The sequence below is a fragment of the Strix aluco genome, chromosome 31 (assembly GCF_031877795.1).
Source record: "Strix aluco isolate bStrAlu1 chromosome 31, bStrAlu1.hap1, whole genome shotgun sequence".
Lineage (NCBI taxonomy): Eukaryota > Metazoa > Chordata > Aves > Strigiformes > Strigidae > Strix > Strix aluco.
This window is the reverse complement of record NC_133961.1, coordinates 921019-937287: the sequence shown is the minus strand read 5'-3', so window position 1 is coordinate 937287 and position 16269 is coordinate 921019. Positions and strand designations below refer to the sequence as shown.

Here is a 16269-nt window from a genome sequence, read left to right as displayed (position 1 = left end):
GCTGTATTTGTGTAGGTGGAAAATGATCTCTGTGGCATCAGTTGCCAAATTTTTCAGATACTTCCTCTCAGGAAGGAATAGACAATGTTGTCTGTGTAGCTCGTTTTCTGATCAGAGTATTGAGTTTTATGGTCACCTGGATAAGAAATTGCCGTGCACAAGACCCCCTGCCCACTCGATCCTGTCACCTAAACTCAGCAGCTCTCCCAGGAAGGCCCCTCTGTGAAGATGACCCCCACGGCAGACCCTCAGCTTTACCTAACGTGCTGCCAGCGCTGGGTTAGGTTTGCTGGTGACACAGTGCTGGAGAAAGCTGCACAAATACAGGGCAGCTCTCCAAACTGATCAATCATACTAATTAATTTCAAGAGGCCACAGATGGTAAACTCATACCCCAAAATAGTTCCCCCAGAGCCTCATTTCCTGTTGCTCATAAAAAACGATGGAAAATCAAATCCTCTCCCTTTGAATTCTTCTGCCCTTTAAGGTTTCGCAGCAAATGAGAGGGAAATCAGCTCCTCTGCAAGAGGAAGCCCTTTTCCCTGCCAAGCTTGTGAAGCCCCATGCAAACAGCATTTACATATTTGCATTTCTTACAGTGTATTATTCTGCTTGCAGAACCAGGCAAATGGAAATGAGGATGGGGGTGCTGTGACAGAAGTAGTGGTGGGGAAAGATCATAGATTACTGATGCCCTGGAACCAGATGTGCTGGGAATTACACAAAACAGAAAGATCATAGATTACTACTGATGTCCTGGAACCAGATGTGCTGGGAATTACACAAAACAAAGAGAAGACTATTTCTCTCTCAGAAGAGGACTTATTTAAATCCTTTACAAAATGAAAGATACACACAGTTTGCTGAGGTAACGGTCCATGCAGCAGTGCCATGATAAATCTTTTGCTTTCAGTTCCCACTGGCTGAAAAGAGAGTTTACAGCTAAATTCTGCATCCAACGCAGAGATTTGCACTGACAGTGAAAAAATGAGCAGATCGCAGAGGGCGAGGCCAGACATTTAGGGCTTGCCCTCGTCCCTGCTACTCCCCTGCCGATACCGGGGCCCCGCTACACAGCCGCAGGCCACAGCGGCCGCACTCCCACACGCTCGACAGCGGCCGGGGGTCGCTAAGCCTTCAACGCAGAGCCAAGGTTCCAGTCCGCAGTAACGACAAGTCTCCCCCCACGGCAGGACGACGGCGCCGGACCCTCCCCGGCCGGGCCCCGGTGCCGACCCCGGTCCCGCCCGCCTCAGCTGACAGCGCCAAGATGGCGGCGGCGCGTCGGGGGGAGGCGGGCGCCCGGCTCAGCTGACAGCGCCAAGATGGCGGCGGCGCGCGAAGCGGAGTTCGCGGCGCTGCAGAGCCTGCTGAAGGTGAGCGGGCCGCCCGGCTGCTGCCGGGGGATGGGGCGCCTGGCCCGGCGGCGGGGGCTGCCCCTCCCGGGCCGCGGCTGAGCGTCTTTCTCGCCCCGCTTTGCTCCCCGGCCAGGCGCCGTCGAGGGACGCCGTGCGGCAGCTGTGCCAGGAGTGCTTCTCCAGCCCGGCCGCCGGCCTCGGCCCGCTGGCGCAGCGCGCCTGCCCCGGCCTCGCCGCCGGCCCCGAGGAAGCGGAGCAGGTAGGGCCGGGCGGGGCAGCGCCGGCTCCTGGAGGGAGGGAGGGAGGGAGGGAGGGAGGGAAGGAAGGGAGAGCTGCCGGTGCGGCAGCGACCGAGGCCCGTAGGCAGGAGCGGGAGGCCGGGCCCGGAGCGGCCCGCAGCGGCGCGGGCCCCAGCCCAGGGTTTATCCCAGGCCCCGACGGACCGCGGCCGCTGCTGCTGTAGCGAAACGTCCTCGTCAGAAGCGATCCTGGCGCGGAGGCGCAGCCCGGAGGGGCCGTACCGGGCGGCGGGAGGTGAGTGCCTGAGGGTGCGGGTCTGAGGAGCTGGCCGTGCCCGGGAGGCTGCCGGGCAGCGCTGGGGTGTCCAGGGCCCCGGTGGCGTCGGTCTCGCTGCAGAAGCTGTGTCTGTCCTGGCTGCTGAAGGCCCGTCCCGTACTGTAGGTAACGGGTGTCAGCTGAAAGGGAATGGAAGGGCTCAAACAAATGAATTTCTGATAGTTATTAAGACTAAACTGTGATGTGATGTATGAAAGCTTTGCTTGTGCTTTGTTTCTTTTGTTTCAAAGTTTTGCTTGTGTTTTGCTTCATTTGTTTCTGAAGGACTCCTGACTCCTCAACTGTTTCCTTAGGTCCCTTTGTCTGTTTAGGTAAGATTGAAACGCTCGTTAGGCTCCCGATATAAATCACTAATAGCACACTCAAGGCCTTCAGTGGGCACTGGGGCAACTCCTAGAATGAGATAAAGGGGGCTTGAACAAAGAGACACAGAGACACTATTATAGGGAAACTGATTTTGCTGAATTAGGAGGGAGACACCTGGACTTCACAGCTCATGCTCTGGAAAGAGGGTCAGCTAGCCAACACTGTGATGAAGACTACTTATTTCTTCCCTCGACCACTGAAGATCCTCACCCTATTTTCACTACACATGCCCGGACTATGTAAATGAATTCTGGGAACTCATTATCACAAGGCACCCCTTTCCAGGGAATCTAATAAATATGTATAATTTGTGTGTATGGAAACTGATGTCCCTTGCTAGTTCTTGGGAACCTTATGGTGGAGAATCCCCAGGGCGACCCCAGCGCTGCTAATAAAAGAATACCTGCTGAACAGTGATATTGGCTTCTGACTGTTGAGTTAATTTCTTTGTTTCACAACCCAGCAGAGCCCTTTCTCCTTTTCCTTTCCTACAGCTGGTATCTGCTTTGCACAACCTCACCAGGCATGTTGTGTACCACGGCTTGACGAGGGCAGAAGATATCCTCGCTCTCTTTCCAGAAAATTTCCACCAAAACCTGAAAAACCTTTTGACTAAAATAATCTTGGAGAATATGTGAGTGCTACCCACCTGCTATTTGCTTTCAGCTCGGAAGTTAAAGCCTATATATCTGGTTTGATACGTGGATAGTTGGCAGCAAGCAGTCTTGTTCCTGTGAATTTTGTGCATGCCTTGGGCATAATCACACAGGTTGGGATGAGCAGAGTTGAATGAAACGTGTCACCTGAGTGGAATGGCAAACAAAACACAGCCGTGGGCCCAGAGGGTTTTCCCAAGACTTTTGGAATGGGTGTGGGCCTCATTCACATCATACAAAGCCCCTTTTATTCTAACAACTCGCCTGTGTAGTGGAAAAATGCTACAAATAATGGTAAAACTTAGAGGGCTAGATTTCAGCACTACAGAGTCTGATTGAGTAGTATGTAGTAGTATCTAGAGGCACTGTATGCACTAGAGCATACGTGCGGTAGTGGCAGGGGACAGCAGTTCTGCGTGCTTGTACCGCTCACTGCTTGGTAGCCCACTGCTTTGATAAAACTGGGGAGAAAGAGGCATGCCTTAAGTGAGCCACGCTTATAGAAGAACCAGTAGTTGGTCACCAGTTTGCCTTCCGTTGCTCACCAGGGACAACCTTTCCTCGGCACCCTGTAGCACAGGCAGTCTCTCTCCCCCGCTTACTGCTGCAGCCCTTCTGTCAGGGATAAGCCACTCTGAATGCTTTCCCTACCTTTTTTCTTTTTTTTTTTCCAAAGCACTGCTGATACTGTTTTTTGTCTTTTCCCCTTTATCACAGCTCTGCTTGGAGGAATGAAGCACAAGCAAGTCAGAGTAAGTAGTAGTGGACATCTTGATGCAGTTAATGTTTCCTGAGGTCATTGAGCTTAGAGTTCAGAATAGTGCGTTGCACCGTGGTTTTGTAATGTAGCACAGCAATACCCCTTTTGCCTTTAGATGAAGTTTTGAATGATTGAGGCCTGTATGCAGATCTGTGCTGCAGTGCTAAATTGTTTCCAGTCCTCAAGCAATTCCGTTTAATGCTCAGTCTGTTGCTGCCTTGCAGAGCACGGCGTATAGCAGCTAGTTGCAAAACTTTTGAAAGTGAAGCACTCTGACCTCGCCGTTCAGGTCATTCAGTGACATCCATATTCAGTAACTGTGCACTGTCAAGGCTATGTGTATATGGGGGAATAACTTATCTTTTCACATCTAGGCAATTCTGTGCGTTCTCTCTCTTCCACGTGTCAGGAAGTACACTGCATATATTCATAACTCTGCTTTTTCCTCACCTGTGATGTACTTAAGGAATGCAAACTTTAACAATAGCATCATGGGCAATGAGTTACATCCCAGGTAGGTGTTCTACGCACCTACAATGCTTTGTTTTCTTTACACATGTAGCACTTAGAGGCTTACAAATGAGAGCCAATACGTAGCAGAGTACTTTGAGGTCTATGTGGATCTGCTTTACCCTTTTCTTTGCCTTCAGAGGAGATGGTGCCCAACAGCTAAACAGTATGGCAAGACCTCTAAATACACTGTCCCTCAAAGTTTTAATGGAGTATAAATTGGAAGAGGGAAGAAATTTGTGTAATGCTAATACAGTAAATAGAGCAGTTGCTTACACTAAACAATGTTGTAGTGTTACCAAGACACACGATGCTTTTTCCTGTATCTTTAACACTATCATGCATTAGAGGAGATGAGAGCAAGGTATGACACACCAGCATGACACACTAGTTAGATCTTCACGACCCAGAGCAGAGCGGGGTGTGTGGCTCTTGGAGCACCGCCCAGGAGCTCTGCTCTGAAACTCATCTTTGTATTCATCAGATGAATATTTAACCCTGTTGGAATAGGAAATTATGGATTATTTAGTATTGTTTTCGGGAGTGTCTGTCATATATTACATAGGGACCAAGGCAGTGATTTAAAGAACGGACATTCCAACTGATTGATCTATGTTACCATAAAACCATGGATGGTTTCCTGCCCCTCCCAAGCCACCAGCAATCAATCTTTTAATTAACATACGAGGCTAAACAGATGCATTTGATGTTGTTGCAAATGCTGCCAAGTGCTGGCCCTGATAGGGTGTAAACTGGAATTTGTTCCAAAAGCAAGAGTGAGGCAGCCAGTTCTGCACTGCCTCTGGAGCACTGCTCAGGGAAGCAGGAGGAGGAGGGAGCGCCTTTCCCCAGACAGAAAGAGAAATTTCTGTCACCACTGTTAAGGAAGGAACTTGAGCATCTGGAGTCAGTAGGAAGGCTAGCAATCAACCCCTGGGGAGGAAGCTAGGCATCTTATGATAGGCAGAATCCAGACAGGCTGCAATTGCCTGTTGAGACAGCTCTTTCCTTAGCACTCAACAGAGGTTTAGTCTTTGCATCTTCGTCTCTCTCTGGTACCCTTAAATAGATGTCAGAGAATGCTGACAACTGGGTTTGATAAGGCTTCGCAGAGACATTCAAGCCTACCAAGCACCAAAGCCGAGATTTTAAACTGAGTTTGAGAATAAATGATCATCTCCCTACAGATCTCTTATGGGGTTGGTCCTATGTTTCGTTCAGACTTCTTTGAAAATCCCTAGCTGATATCAACAGCAGCAGTGCTTCTTCAGGTATCCTGTAGCCATTTATTCTGACATAGTTACAGTAGTTAAGCCCCCTAGCTGCACATGCCCTTTTCAAACCAAAATGGTTTGTCTTTGTTTTCATGTCCTTAGTGTAGAGTTTTTTCTAGTGACAATTTACTGTTTTTCTCAGGAAACTGGATGCTGCACTTTTGAAAATAGGAAGCTCAGCTCTTGATAGAAAATGAGGTTCAGAAAGGTGCAAGAGGTGTTCTGAGTCTTACAAATGTGACAGTACCAAAGTGGGAATGACTTTAAGTATGCCCTGTTAAACTGCACCTTGCAACTTCTTTTCTTTACATAAATTTTAAATAAGGAATTTACCTTACAGACATTTTCCACACTTCTGGATTCTGGTGGTAAATTGTGCTTTACCACTGGACAGTCAAGGGTTCAAGCCTCATCTTTTAACACTTGCTGTTGTTATCTGTTTGGATAAGTAATTATGCTTTCCTCTGGTTTGCAGTTTGTGTGAGAAAACACTTGTAAATCTGAGATGAAAATGTCAATACTGTTTCTTTTTCTGGGTTAAAATATATATATTTTTTTAATGAAAGTAGGAAACTTTGTTTTATTCAAACAAAGGGAAAAGATATCTGCATGCCACCCATCTAAATACCTGCCTTAGTTTCACTTGAATATATTTTTCAGCTGTTCCTTGTATTTATTACTGGCAGCTGAAAGGTGCTCTTGAAAAACATTATGCTCCCAGGAACTGACAAAGAGTACTTGCAGCCAGGCTGTTGGTGCCAGAATTTTGCTGGGAGAGCCTTAATCTCAGTTTTTATGCCAGTGCTTAGGGACTCTTGAGGGTTCATAGAGCAGTGAGCTCCATTAAGTACACAGCATCATGAGAGAATATCCCCATCTCCTCTCTGCAAGAGGCAGCTGCACAAATTTCATGGCAGGGCAGCCAAGTCAGACCTGTCCTTCCCATGTGAGGCTTATGGGGTCTCCAGCCCTGAACAACTGATGTCAGTATTGCACCAGACTGTTGAATGATTTCTCTTAGGCTACATCTAATCAGGATGATATCATCAGTATTTGTAACAAATTGGCAGGACATGTGAAGATTGCAGTTTACCAATATATATGTTGTACTGCAGGATGCTTTGGTTCACAGGTTGGGGAGCTTGAAATAACATGTTTTATACTGCTGGATTTTAAGACCATTCCTGTGTGCTTTCTTACCGGTTACAGAACAGAGCAATAAGCACGTAGGTCCCAGAGCAACTCATGGTGAAACACTGGTTGAGTGTTGTGGGCAACAAGGGTGAAGAGGTGGAGGAGATATCTTGCAGCTCTCCTTCTCCCAGCTGCTTTGTGAATTTACCTGTGCTGTCTTGCACTGTACCATTCTTGCATGTGATGATGGGAGAACCCTGTTTGTCCTTCCAGTGTCATGAGGAAGCCTTCAGAGACTAGCTTATTGCAGAGTAAAAATGGTGTGAAACCATGTAGTAGCGCTGAAATTACACACTTCCTGGGGCCAGAAGTGGAGAAGCATGTACACGGTGGTAGTCACGTGTTCCAGGGTCTGGTGTCATCGTGTGCTGCTGGGCCTAACAGACCCATTTTTTAATCCCTTAGTCTCCCTGCCTCGGCTGGTCGACATGGACTGGAGGGTGGACATCAAGACGTCTTCAGACAGCATCAGCAGAATGGCAGTCCCTACTTGCCTGCTTCAGTTAAAGGTAGTCTCAGTGGCTGTGAAGGATACAGGACCAAAATAATCAAATCCAGCACCTGATTTACCAGTGGTAGTGCAAAACAGTTCAGAGAGGCATCTGGTGCTTGCCTATTGTCTGGTGGGCAATCAACAGGCTTTCTCAGAGATGATCTTTGGACTACCACAGAGCCTGGGAATGATGTCTCTGATGAAAGTCCTCTTTTTCTTGCAAGAGAGAGTTTTCTTTGCATGAGGATGCGAGAAGGCACCGTATTTGTTCCTGGTCACCATTGATCTCTACAGAAAGAAAGAATATAAATGATGAAGTCATTGTCCTTTAATTCTAAGCCACTGATCAGCCTGTTTACTGACTCTATTAGTTGGGAAATGACTTTTGGTTACTAATCGTTTCCTTCACTGGCCACATCTATCATTTGGGGAGTACAGCTAAACTTACTGTTTATGTTCTACAGACTTCTGGATCCCTCCAACCAGTAAAAATGGGATGGGTGGGTTTCGGAGGAGGAAAAAAAAAAAAATCTAATTTGTGTGTGTGGGATGGGGTTAAGTATCCTGTGCGGTATCTGCTAAGATGCTTTTGATAAGGATTTGGCTTCCTGCCATGAGTCTCTTCAGAATTTCCCCCTACTCATGGCAGCATATGCTTACTTGCACTCTGTCAGTGGGAGCGCACTTCACTAGTGAGGCTTAGAAAATTTCACAGCTTATAAAATGTGCCATGGTCCTTCAGGATGGAGCTGGATGCCAAAGTTAAGGCATTTTTCTTAATCTGTCTATTAAACACTGACTTTTGTAGTGGCACTGGAAAAACATGTGAATGAATTTTTCATACAGCTAACATCCGCATTCCTATTTTCAGATTCAGGAAGATGCGGCCTTATGTGGAAATAGTCCTGTTGTTTCTGCACTGACTATGGAACTGAGCAAAGAAACCCTGGACACTATGTTAGAAGGTCTAGGAAGGATCCGGGACCAGCTTTCTGCCGTTGCAAACAAATGAATACTCAGGGGCATGGATTCCAGCAGCGAGGAAGGGAAGTATCCTCTACCTTACAGCTATCATAAGTTGCAGCTGAATGTAACCTGTTTTCTGTTTTAACAAAACAAAATGAAAGAGATTCTTTATAGAGTTAAAAAGATAGCTTTTGAAAAGCTAACACTTAAACATTCCTTTGGTCTGATGCCAAAAATTGTTTTCCTAATATGTTGTTGAACAAAAGCCGGTCTCTGTTTTCAGAAAAGGGTTGAGGGCTCAGAGCTTGGCTTAATCACAGGGGTCATAACTGGAAATAGGAAATAGCTGCAGCCAGTGAAGCAAGTGCTATCTCTCTCCCTGAAATTAGGATCTAAAAGGCTCAAGCTGGTTAATGGGCTGCCCTCCAGCATTAGCAGACAAGGAGGGCGGGTCTCTCTGGAATGTGCAGGTACTGAGGTGCAGGCTGGATGTATCGCGCTCTCCCTCTCAGTGAAGCCCAGCCGTGCTGCAGATCGTTAGTACAGGATAATGCTTTGAAACAGGGCAATTACTCTACAACACGTTCCCTTCTGATCAGCTTCGTAACACCATTTGCAAAATGACTACTCTGAACATCTTTAGCAGCAAGTCATTTACTCCTTCTGTTTGAAGAAAGGAGTTCAGATAATTCATGTTTGGGTTTATTGGACTCTGGGCTTTGCCTTTGCTGCGCAAAAACCAGACTGTGACGGTAAAGAATTGATGGCTGTTGTTTGTACTGTAGGAAACCCTTCTGTGGCAATATGTGCCTATGCTTCCCCAAAGTGTTCAGTTGTTTGTTTGTATAAATATTCATTTAATTAAAAAAAAAATGAACTGCTAATTGATACTGTGAATCCTTTTTGGTCTAGAAGAGACGTTGTCCTGGGTTACCTCAGCCTCTTTGTGATGGTGCCTGGTTTCTAGGCTGGTTTAATGGACGTTCATGTTTGTGGCTGAACAGGGATCTTTTGTTTCCTGTTCAAATAGATTAATCTTTTAAACTGTCTTCTCTTCATGATAATACCATTTCAGGGCACCTTTTTCCATGGGCACTAGCTCTGTGCAATATTACAGGTGATGACCCTGACCTAAAACTTTATAAATATATGTGCACTGGAAGCGTGGAGGAGTGAGTGCAGAAAATGAACAAAATTCAGACTCTTGCTTCTAATAAGCTTCTATAACGCTCCAAACTGGAAGACTGGATCCAAATACTTTGTTTATGGCTTTTCATAAAACATTTGGCTCTCCTTCAAGACACAAAACATTGTCTCTTGTGTTTGGAGACATTCAAGAAGTGTGGATAAACTACAGAACTTTGTTAGTGAATTTTATACATCCCCGCAGAGCGCAGGCTAGAGTGTAAGTGTAAATGAAGCCAGTGCCTTTAAAAGATACTGATGTAATGCAGCTTGTGCATTGAGATGAGATGTATGACAAGTCACTTGTTAAGGTCTACTTTGAGCAAAGATTGTAACTCTTAGTACAGTATCAGGGTAAACTGGGAAATTTCATATATAGTAGCAAAATAAAAGGAGAAGATGGATATTCAAGCTGTGAAAAGCATGTGTAACAGACTTCTTCAGTTTGAGGAAGTTTTGTTGCCTTTGCAGGCTAGCCTTAAAAAAATCTCAAATAGTTTATATTACACTGTTTATTTTAGAAGGTAAGAATCACTGAGGAGATAAATAATGCATAATGAAGTACTTGTAGTGCTAGAGGAGCTGGGGAAGTCAATACAGAGAGGAAATCCTTGAGGTAAATACTGAAGTTATAGTCAAGGTGTTGTAGGTCCTAATGAAATGAAGAACTGATAGTTCCACGGGATTCTTATACAAAACCGTTATACAACTATAGAAGAGTTGTAAAGAAAAGAAAGACTTAAAACTGAAAAGGCTTTTCCAGTGTCAGAGTGGCACTATCTGCAGGTAGCTAAAAGTTGCTCATGGAGACTTAATAAAGGGGGCTGTCCACTGGATCAGAGGCATGATGAACATCAGGGTGACTTCTCCAGTCATTCTGCAGGAAGATACTGGTATTTTCTAGCCCAAGATTTCGGAGGCTATGAGAGCTTGCCTTCAAATCTTTGTCTAAAGTGCAGGTATTTTCTTGTTGGCTCTTAATCACCAGTCTCTTAATGTGAGACTGCTCAGAAAAAGGTACCTAAAACAAGAGTGGCTGAGTAGGACTGTCATTATGCGACCAGCAAGAGTACTTCACATTAAAGTCCTGCTTCTGGAGACTGCTACACAGAGAGAGAACAATGTGCCTGCTATTGCAGACAATCATTTGTGATTTTTTTTTTTTTTAATAAAATGATAGCTCTCTTAAAATCAGTTGGATTTTTATCCTCCCTCCACATATAGCTGCTATTTGGTAGGCTAGCCTAAATGTAATCAGCACTACTTTATTATCAGCTTGTTCCTGTGCCAACACTCTCCTCTTTGGCGTGCTTCTCTCCTACCTTTCCATTTTTTCCTCATACTTTCAAAGCAGTGAGATCCCCTGCCACTTTTGATGGCTGAGCCTAGTAAGCTCTATATTCTGTGCCTTTCAGCATCGTAGTAGCCATTCTTCACTTACAGTTTGCATCTCCCTTGAATGATGTCACCACAATTGTTCAGTTCTGGAGAAGAATAGTCCAAGGACATTAATAAAGAACAGAGCTGTCATAGTATGTGAATCACCTGAATGAACTCCTCCTCCCAGGAAACCACAAGCCTTCACTGTGAAGTGGAGCTCAGAAACTCCATCTTCATTCTAGTATGTGAGGAAAAGAAAAGCCACTTCCTACATGTGCATTGTTTATCGAGTGATAACTCAGTTACACTAAGCAAAACAGTGATCAATTTATTTGTAAAACAGAAGTATGCAAGTTAAATTCAAATTGTAATTTCACAATTCAGACGTCGTGTTGGATCCAGCTGTGTCGAAATGTTGAAAAAGCATTTAAAACATTAAATCCTATTTTGTATTACTCAAAATCTTGCTTCCTCTTACTGCAAGACAGTGTGTACTCTAGGATGGACAGGCTGAAAGTTGTACGGATGTGATTGAGAGCAAGAAGAATTTAGGAAAATAATGCCTTTATGATTCCTAGCTTCCACTTCCATTAATTAATTTAAACATTGGTTTAAGACAGTAGAAGACTTTACAAGACTCATGTTGGTTTGGTAAAGGTATAATAGTTACTCTATGTTTAAATTTTGGTTTAATGGATGAAATTTACATATTCAAGCTCTTCCAAAACTATCATCTAGACAAAGTTTTTGCTTTGTTTATAACTGACCTGTAATTATTTCACCTCAAAAAAATTATTTACTAGTAATCTGGCTTGGAATTGTTTTGAACTAAATAAAAAAAAAGTTAGTTTCAGTTTGTTTGGGAACTAATTTTTACTGGAGATAATAGAGTTTAGACTTAACATTACATATGGGACCCCCTGCCCAGATTAGGACTAAAAAGGCTTTTATGGAAACAAATGTGTGAGAGATCTCTTGTGAAGTGAACAACATCTCTCTTAAAAATCACAACAGCCCGGCTTAATCTCAGTTCTTGCTACCAGGAACATCATACCTAGCAGTATAATTTCCTCATCTGCTTTGCAACTGTAGTTATTCCGAGTCATAGTAACCTCTACAAAAGTAACCAGTTTAACGAATACACTGATCTTCTCACATACCCCTTAAAAGACTCATCTCACTGAGCTGTAGAGTGATAAAGTAGGTGCTTAAGGTTGTGATAAATCAGTGGCTGCACTGGGAGTTGCAGAATCCCACCTCCTCAGACCCTTTTCTAACTTCTTGACCCCTTAGAAACTCCTCTGTGACACCGTAATTACACTGTCATACACTTTACCCCATCTACACAGATGTCGTGCAGGTAGTTGGTGATTTTTTTGCTCTGTTTTTAATGTAAGAGGCTAATAATGCTTGGGACATTTGGGCCTTGCTTATTGAATAACTGTCCCCTCCAAGGTGTAAGTCGATTAATGGTGTGTAATTTAGTCTCCAGTTGGTTTGCCACTTCCCACTAACCCCGTCAGGAGTGTCACTGTGGCAGCCCAGTGCAACACCAGGGCTCACCCGCCGTCAGGATTCAGTCATCCCTCCCGGCATCTGCAAGCAGCTCTCACGGTTCGCCTTCAGCTGGCCCCTGCTTGAAGGCAGCACAGCTGTGTTACAAACAGTGGTGAATTAAACCTCGCCAGCTACAGCAGGGGGGGCTTTTGTAGCAAGCCTGGTGATGGGAATGTGCAAAAGGTCCTGAATTTATTAGTTACACTCAAAAATCTGGAGGTATCCTTAGAAGCCTTGCTGTAGGCATCAATCTTTGAAGTGACATATAACTATCTGTGTGAACAGCGCTGTTACGCTGTGACTAGTCAGTAACTAGATCATCTGCTGTAGCTTTCAGCATGTCCCCGTGCTCCACAGGGCATACGCAGCAGTCACTGAACAGTCCTTGCCATTTTAAGTTTGTAAGAGCCTGACTGTTCCTGCATCTGCTCGACACTATAAACCTCTTTTCTGGGGTTAGTAACCCGTGCGAGTCCTGCCACTAACGTTGCTGCTGCTGAAGTGCGTGTGAGTATATAATAAAAATACAGTGTACCCACCTTGTGACATAAATTCATTCTTGTTTTACCGAGTCTCCCAGGAAGAAGAGGGACCACAGTGGGGTCAGAGCTGGCACTACAAGCTGCCTAAACCGCCTTCTACAATCGTTATCTTTCACAAAGAAAATGAGAATGAAAGGAAGGACTGAAATGAAATGAACTTTCCTGGAAGCGTACATGCCTTTTCCCCAGGAGATGGCGAGCTTGGTCTCCCATTTCTATTCCCTCACCGGTCCCGGGCAGGAAGCAGCAGCTGGGCTGCCTTTGGCAGAAACTGGGAGCAGTGGAGGGCCTGCAACAGCCCAAACCAAACCCTTCACTTCAGCAGCAGAACGGCAAGGGGACTGTTGCTCACGGGTTAGTAAAAGGTCTCTCATCTGCTAACACACCTGTGGGTGAGGCAGCTGAGCCCATTTTAGGGGAAGCTGGCAGAGATGGTAGTAGCAGATGGGTCTCTGCAGCGTGCAGTCATTTTAGTCACAAAGAAGTAGGAACCCTTCCTTGTTTTGCCAGGTTAGAGGCAAATTCCTCAGGGGACAGCTTTGGCACCTGCAAGGGAAAGGAACAGTTGTGTTTAAAGGGATGATGACAACCTGGGACGGGTCCAAACTGGCCCGTCTTAGCGAGTCCAAGTTTTGCATAGATTTGTCTTTAAATAGCAGTGAGCAGGGCACTGTAAAAATCATCTCTGGAGAAGAAAGGAAGATGGGGGGAGGGAGAGTTCCTGCTCTCCCAAGCATGTTACAATCTGTTTTAACCAGTGCTCTAAGCACAATGGCATCCTATATATGTGATCTCTGTTCTCCACGTATATACAAATCCTCTTGTTGCTTTTTCATTCCCTTTTGCTGCTGCTGCCAACACAAGGCCTGGGATGAAAGCATCCCCTCTCCTGGCTGACCCTCCTGCCCCCCCCGGCCTCGCAGGAGGCACCGTCTCACCAGTGGCAGAGAGGAAGTGCTAGTGCACACCAGCCCCAAGGCCACGGTGCGAGGGACCCACACTGAGCCGGGACAGCTAAACAGCATCGCCTCCACATCCTCACTCTGCTGCTTACTGCTCTTGTGAAAGGCTGGTTTGGAACAATAGTAGGTATGGCTTTTTTTTCCTTTTTCTCTAAGGAAGACACAGTTTTTCAAGTTGACAGCATCCCTTTATGCTGATGAGATAGTGAAGGTTGAGTGCCGACTAGCAGCGGAAATATAATAGCATCCATTAGAGCTGTTAGCTAGAGTCTGCCAGTGCTTCTGTTTGTAATTTAGAGGGTTATAATTCAGCCATGCAAATAAGATGCAGGAGAAACTTTATGTTGAAAATCTGGACCTTGCAGTGGGCTTTTTAGTTTCTTGCAAAAAAATAAATACCAAGTTTGCTTTGACACTCTGGACCATGCTGTGAGGATGAGATAAGAAACCTGAGGAGACTGCAGTATACTAATGCCTGGCCTTTGCGCTGACGGGGAGCTGGGCTGATTGGAAACGCTGACACCTTGACAGCTGTGTCAGTGGCTGTAGGTCCGGGGGTGTCCAAACCCCCGTTCTGTATTGGTAGGTCTTGAGGTTGCTGTCATTGTCACTGCCAAAGCCCACTGCAGGTCAGCCAGGCTCCCTGAGCTGTGTCCCAGCTCCACACAGCCTCAGGGCTCCGCCCGCAGAAACTTTGCTGGACATTTAGGACCACAATCAGTAAGTTACACCCTGCCTGAAGTATTTTGAGGTCCTTAGTGCTTTGTGGCATTTAGGCTTTGGTGCCTCATTCCCCAGCTTGTTTCTGCATTTATCTCATTTACATACCCACATAGAGACATGACCCTTGCTTTTGATTTATTTTTTTTTCATCCACTAATAACAGTCAGTATTATTCCATGCTCTACTAAACCAGAGTGGCAGAAAGTCATGGATAATCTAGGAAATTCAAACTGCATGTTGACAGACAGCTGATAAAGCTTTTTTAAAGACATGTCTGGTGACAAATAAATCATCAGAGGATCAGAACGAAATCAAAGAAACACAGAATCATGACAGAGTGCCCTGCATAACTGAAAGTTATGAGAATTGCATTTAGAGAGAACTTTTTTTTCTCCTCTCTGAAAAGGACAGCATGAAAGGGTACTTGGCCATCTGTGTCTCAGGATGTTTTCCTTTTCCTGGGCACAGATGGTAAACTTCAAACACCACTGTCACTCTCATCTACCACATCAGCCCTGTAAGCAATCTTATTTACAATTTATACCCATTGCTTTCCAGTGACCTCATTTCTCCCTTTGGTGCTCTCTTAGAGGTTCTGGCTAATACTAAAGGCATTAAAATAGAGACACTGAGAGCTACCCTCGTGGGTGTGGTAACGTAGTTCTCAATAAAGCAAAGGCCTCTTGAATGAAATGAAAGCCAGAGACATTTTTGCCTTGTCCTCAGGCAAGAAACAAATTAAAAACCTTTTCTATGGTTTCAAAAAATATCTAAGCAAGACACCTAACCAAGGTGCACCTCTCGTTCCCTCTTCTGTCCTGGTTTGCACCCCACCTCTCTGGACTGCGCGTTCTCGGAGGCAGAGACCTTGCTGTCACAGCCCCAGGTCGGGCACCGACGCTGCCACCAGTGCTGTCATCAGCAACACCCAGGGTCCTGTCCCTTGGCTGTAATGCACTGCCAATGTACTTTAATTATTTCAGGATCAGGTTTCAGGCTTTCTTGTTGCTTGACACAGCAGTGCTCTTACCTTTTCCTGGATGAGTAAGGCTGACCTATGCAGTTTAATGGGTGGATTGTGTCCCCAGTGGCAGCTCACAGAGAAACTGTCCGATTTTCAGAGGTGTACCGTGCTTTCTGTGGAACTTCACATACTGCCGATGTACTTCTGATAACCCTCCCTCCAGGCTCATCCATTCCGCAGTATCAGAAGGGATCCCAGCACAATTTTTTCCCCAAGAGAAATAATTTTTGTGGCATTTTTGGTTTAAAATTTCTTCTTCCTCTACATTTCTGCTTGAGGGTAGGGAGGCTCTGCAGAGAGACCTGGACAGGCTGGAGCGATGGGCTGAGGCCAACTGGAGGAGTTTCAATAAGGCCAAATGCCGGGTGCTGCCCTTGGGCCACAACAACCCCCAGCAGTGCTACAGGCTTGGGGAGGAGTGGCTGGAGAGCTGCCAGTCAGAGAGGGACCTGGGGGGGTTGATTGACAGCCGGCTGAACAGGAGCCAGCAGTGTGCCCAGGTGGCCAAGAAGGCCAATGGCATCCTGGCTTGTATCAGCACTAGCGTGGCCAGCAGGGACAGGGAAGGGATCTTACCCCTGTACTTGGCACTGGTGAGGCCGCACCTCAATTTCTGTGTTCAGTTTTGGGCCCCTCACTCCAAACAGGCCATTGAATGACTCGAGCGTGTCCAGAGAAGGGCAACGGAGCTGGTGCAGGGTCTGGAGCACAGGTCTGATGGGGAGTGGCTGAGGGAACTGGGG

At 45.8% G+C, this 16269-nt stretch overlaps 1 protein-coding gene and 1 long non-coding RNA gene across 3 annotated transcripts; both read left to right on the top strand.

Moving 5' to 3' along the window:
• The first annotated feature begins 897 nt into the window (after positions 1-897).
• Positions 898-11571, top strand: COMMD9 (COMM domain containing 9). 2 transcript variants are annotated; one of them, XM_074809823.1, is made up of 6 exons: positions 898-1376; positions 1492-1617; positions 2795-2934; positions 3674-3708; positions 7100-7203; positions 8059-11571. In XM_074809823.1, exons 1-6 carry the CDS (start codon positions 1326-1328, stop codon positions 8197-8199), a joined length of 597 nt encoding a protein of 198 aa, XP_074665924.1. In that variant the 5' UTR covers positions 898-1325; the 3' UTR covers positions 8200-11571. The 2 variants fall into 2 exon arrangements, with proteins under 2 accessions (XP_074665924.1, XP_074665925.1); XM_074809824.1 differs by lacking the exon at positions 1492-1617 and having other exon boundaries at positions 1288-1376.
• LOC141916915 (uncharacterized) lies at positions 1899-2717 on the top strand. The gene is made up of 2 exons (XR_012621224.1): positions 1899-2245; positions 2404-2717. It is a non-coding gene; the product is annotated as an uncharacterized LOC141916915 (long non-coding RNA).
• Positions 11572-16269: the final 4698 nt, after the last annotated feature.

Bases quoted from the DNA above. Each gene is read 5' to 3' on its own strand.
- COMMD9 (XM_074809823.1), top strand. From the start codon at position 1,326: ATGGCGGCGGCGCGCGAAGCGGAGTTCGCGGCGCTGCAGAGCCTGCTG. The intron at 3,709-7,099 runs GTAAGTAGTAGT...TTAATCCCTTAG, and splicing joins TGAAGCACAAGCAAGTCAGA to TCTCCCTGCCTCGGCTGGTC. The intron at 7,204-8,058 runs GTAGTCTCAGTG...TCCTATTTTCAG, and splicing joins CTTGCCTGCTTCAGTTAAAG to ATTCAGGAAGATGCGGCCTT.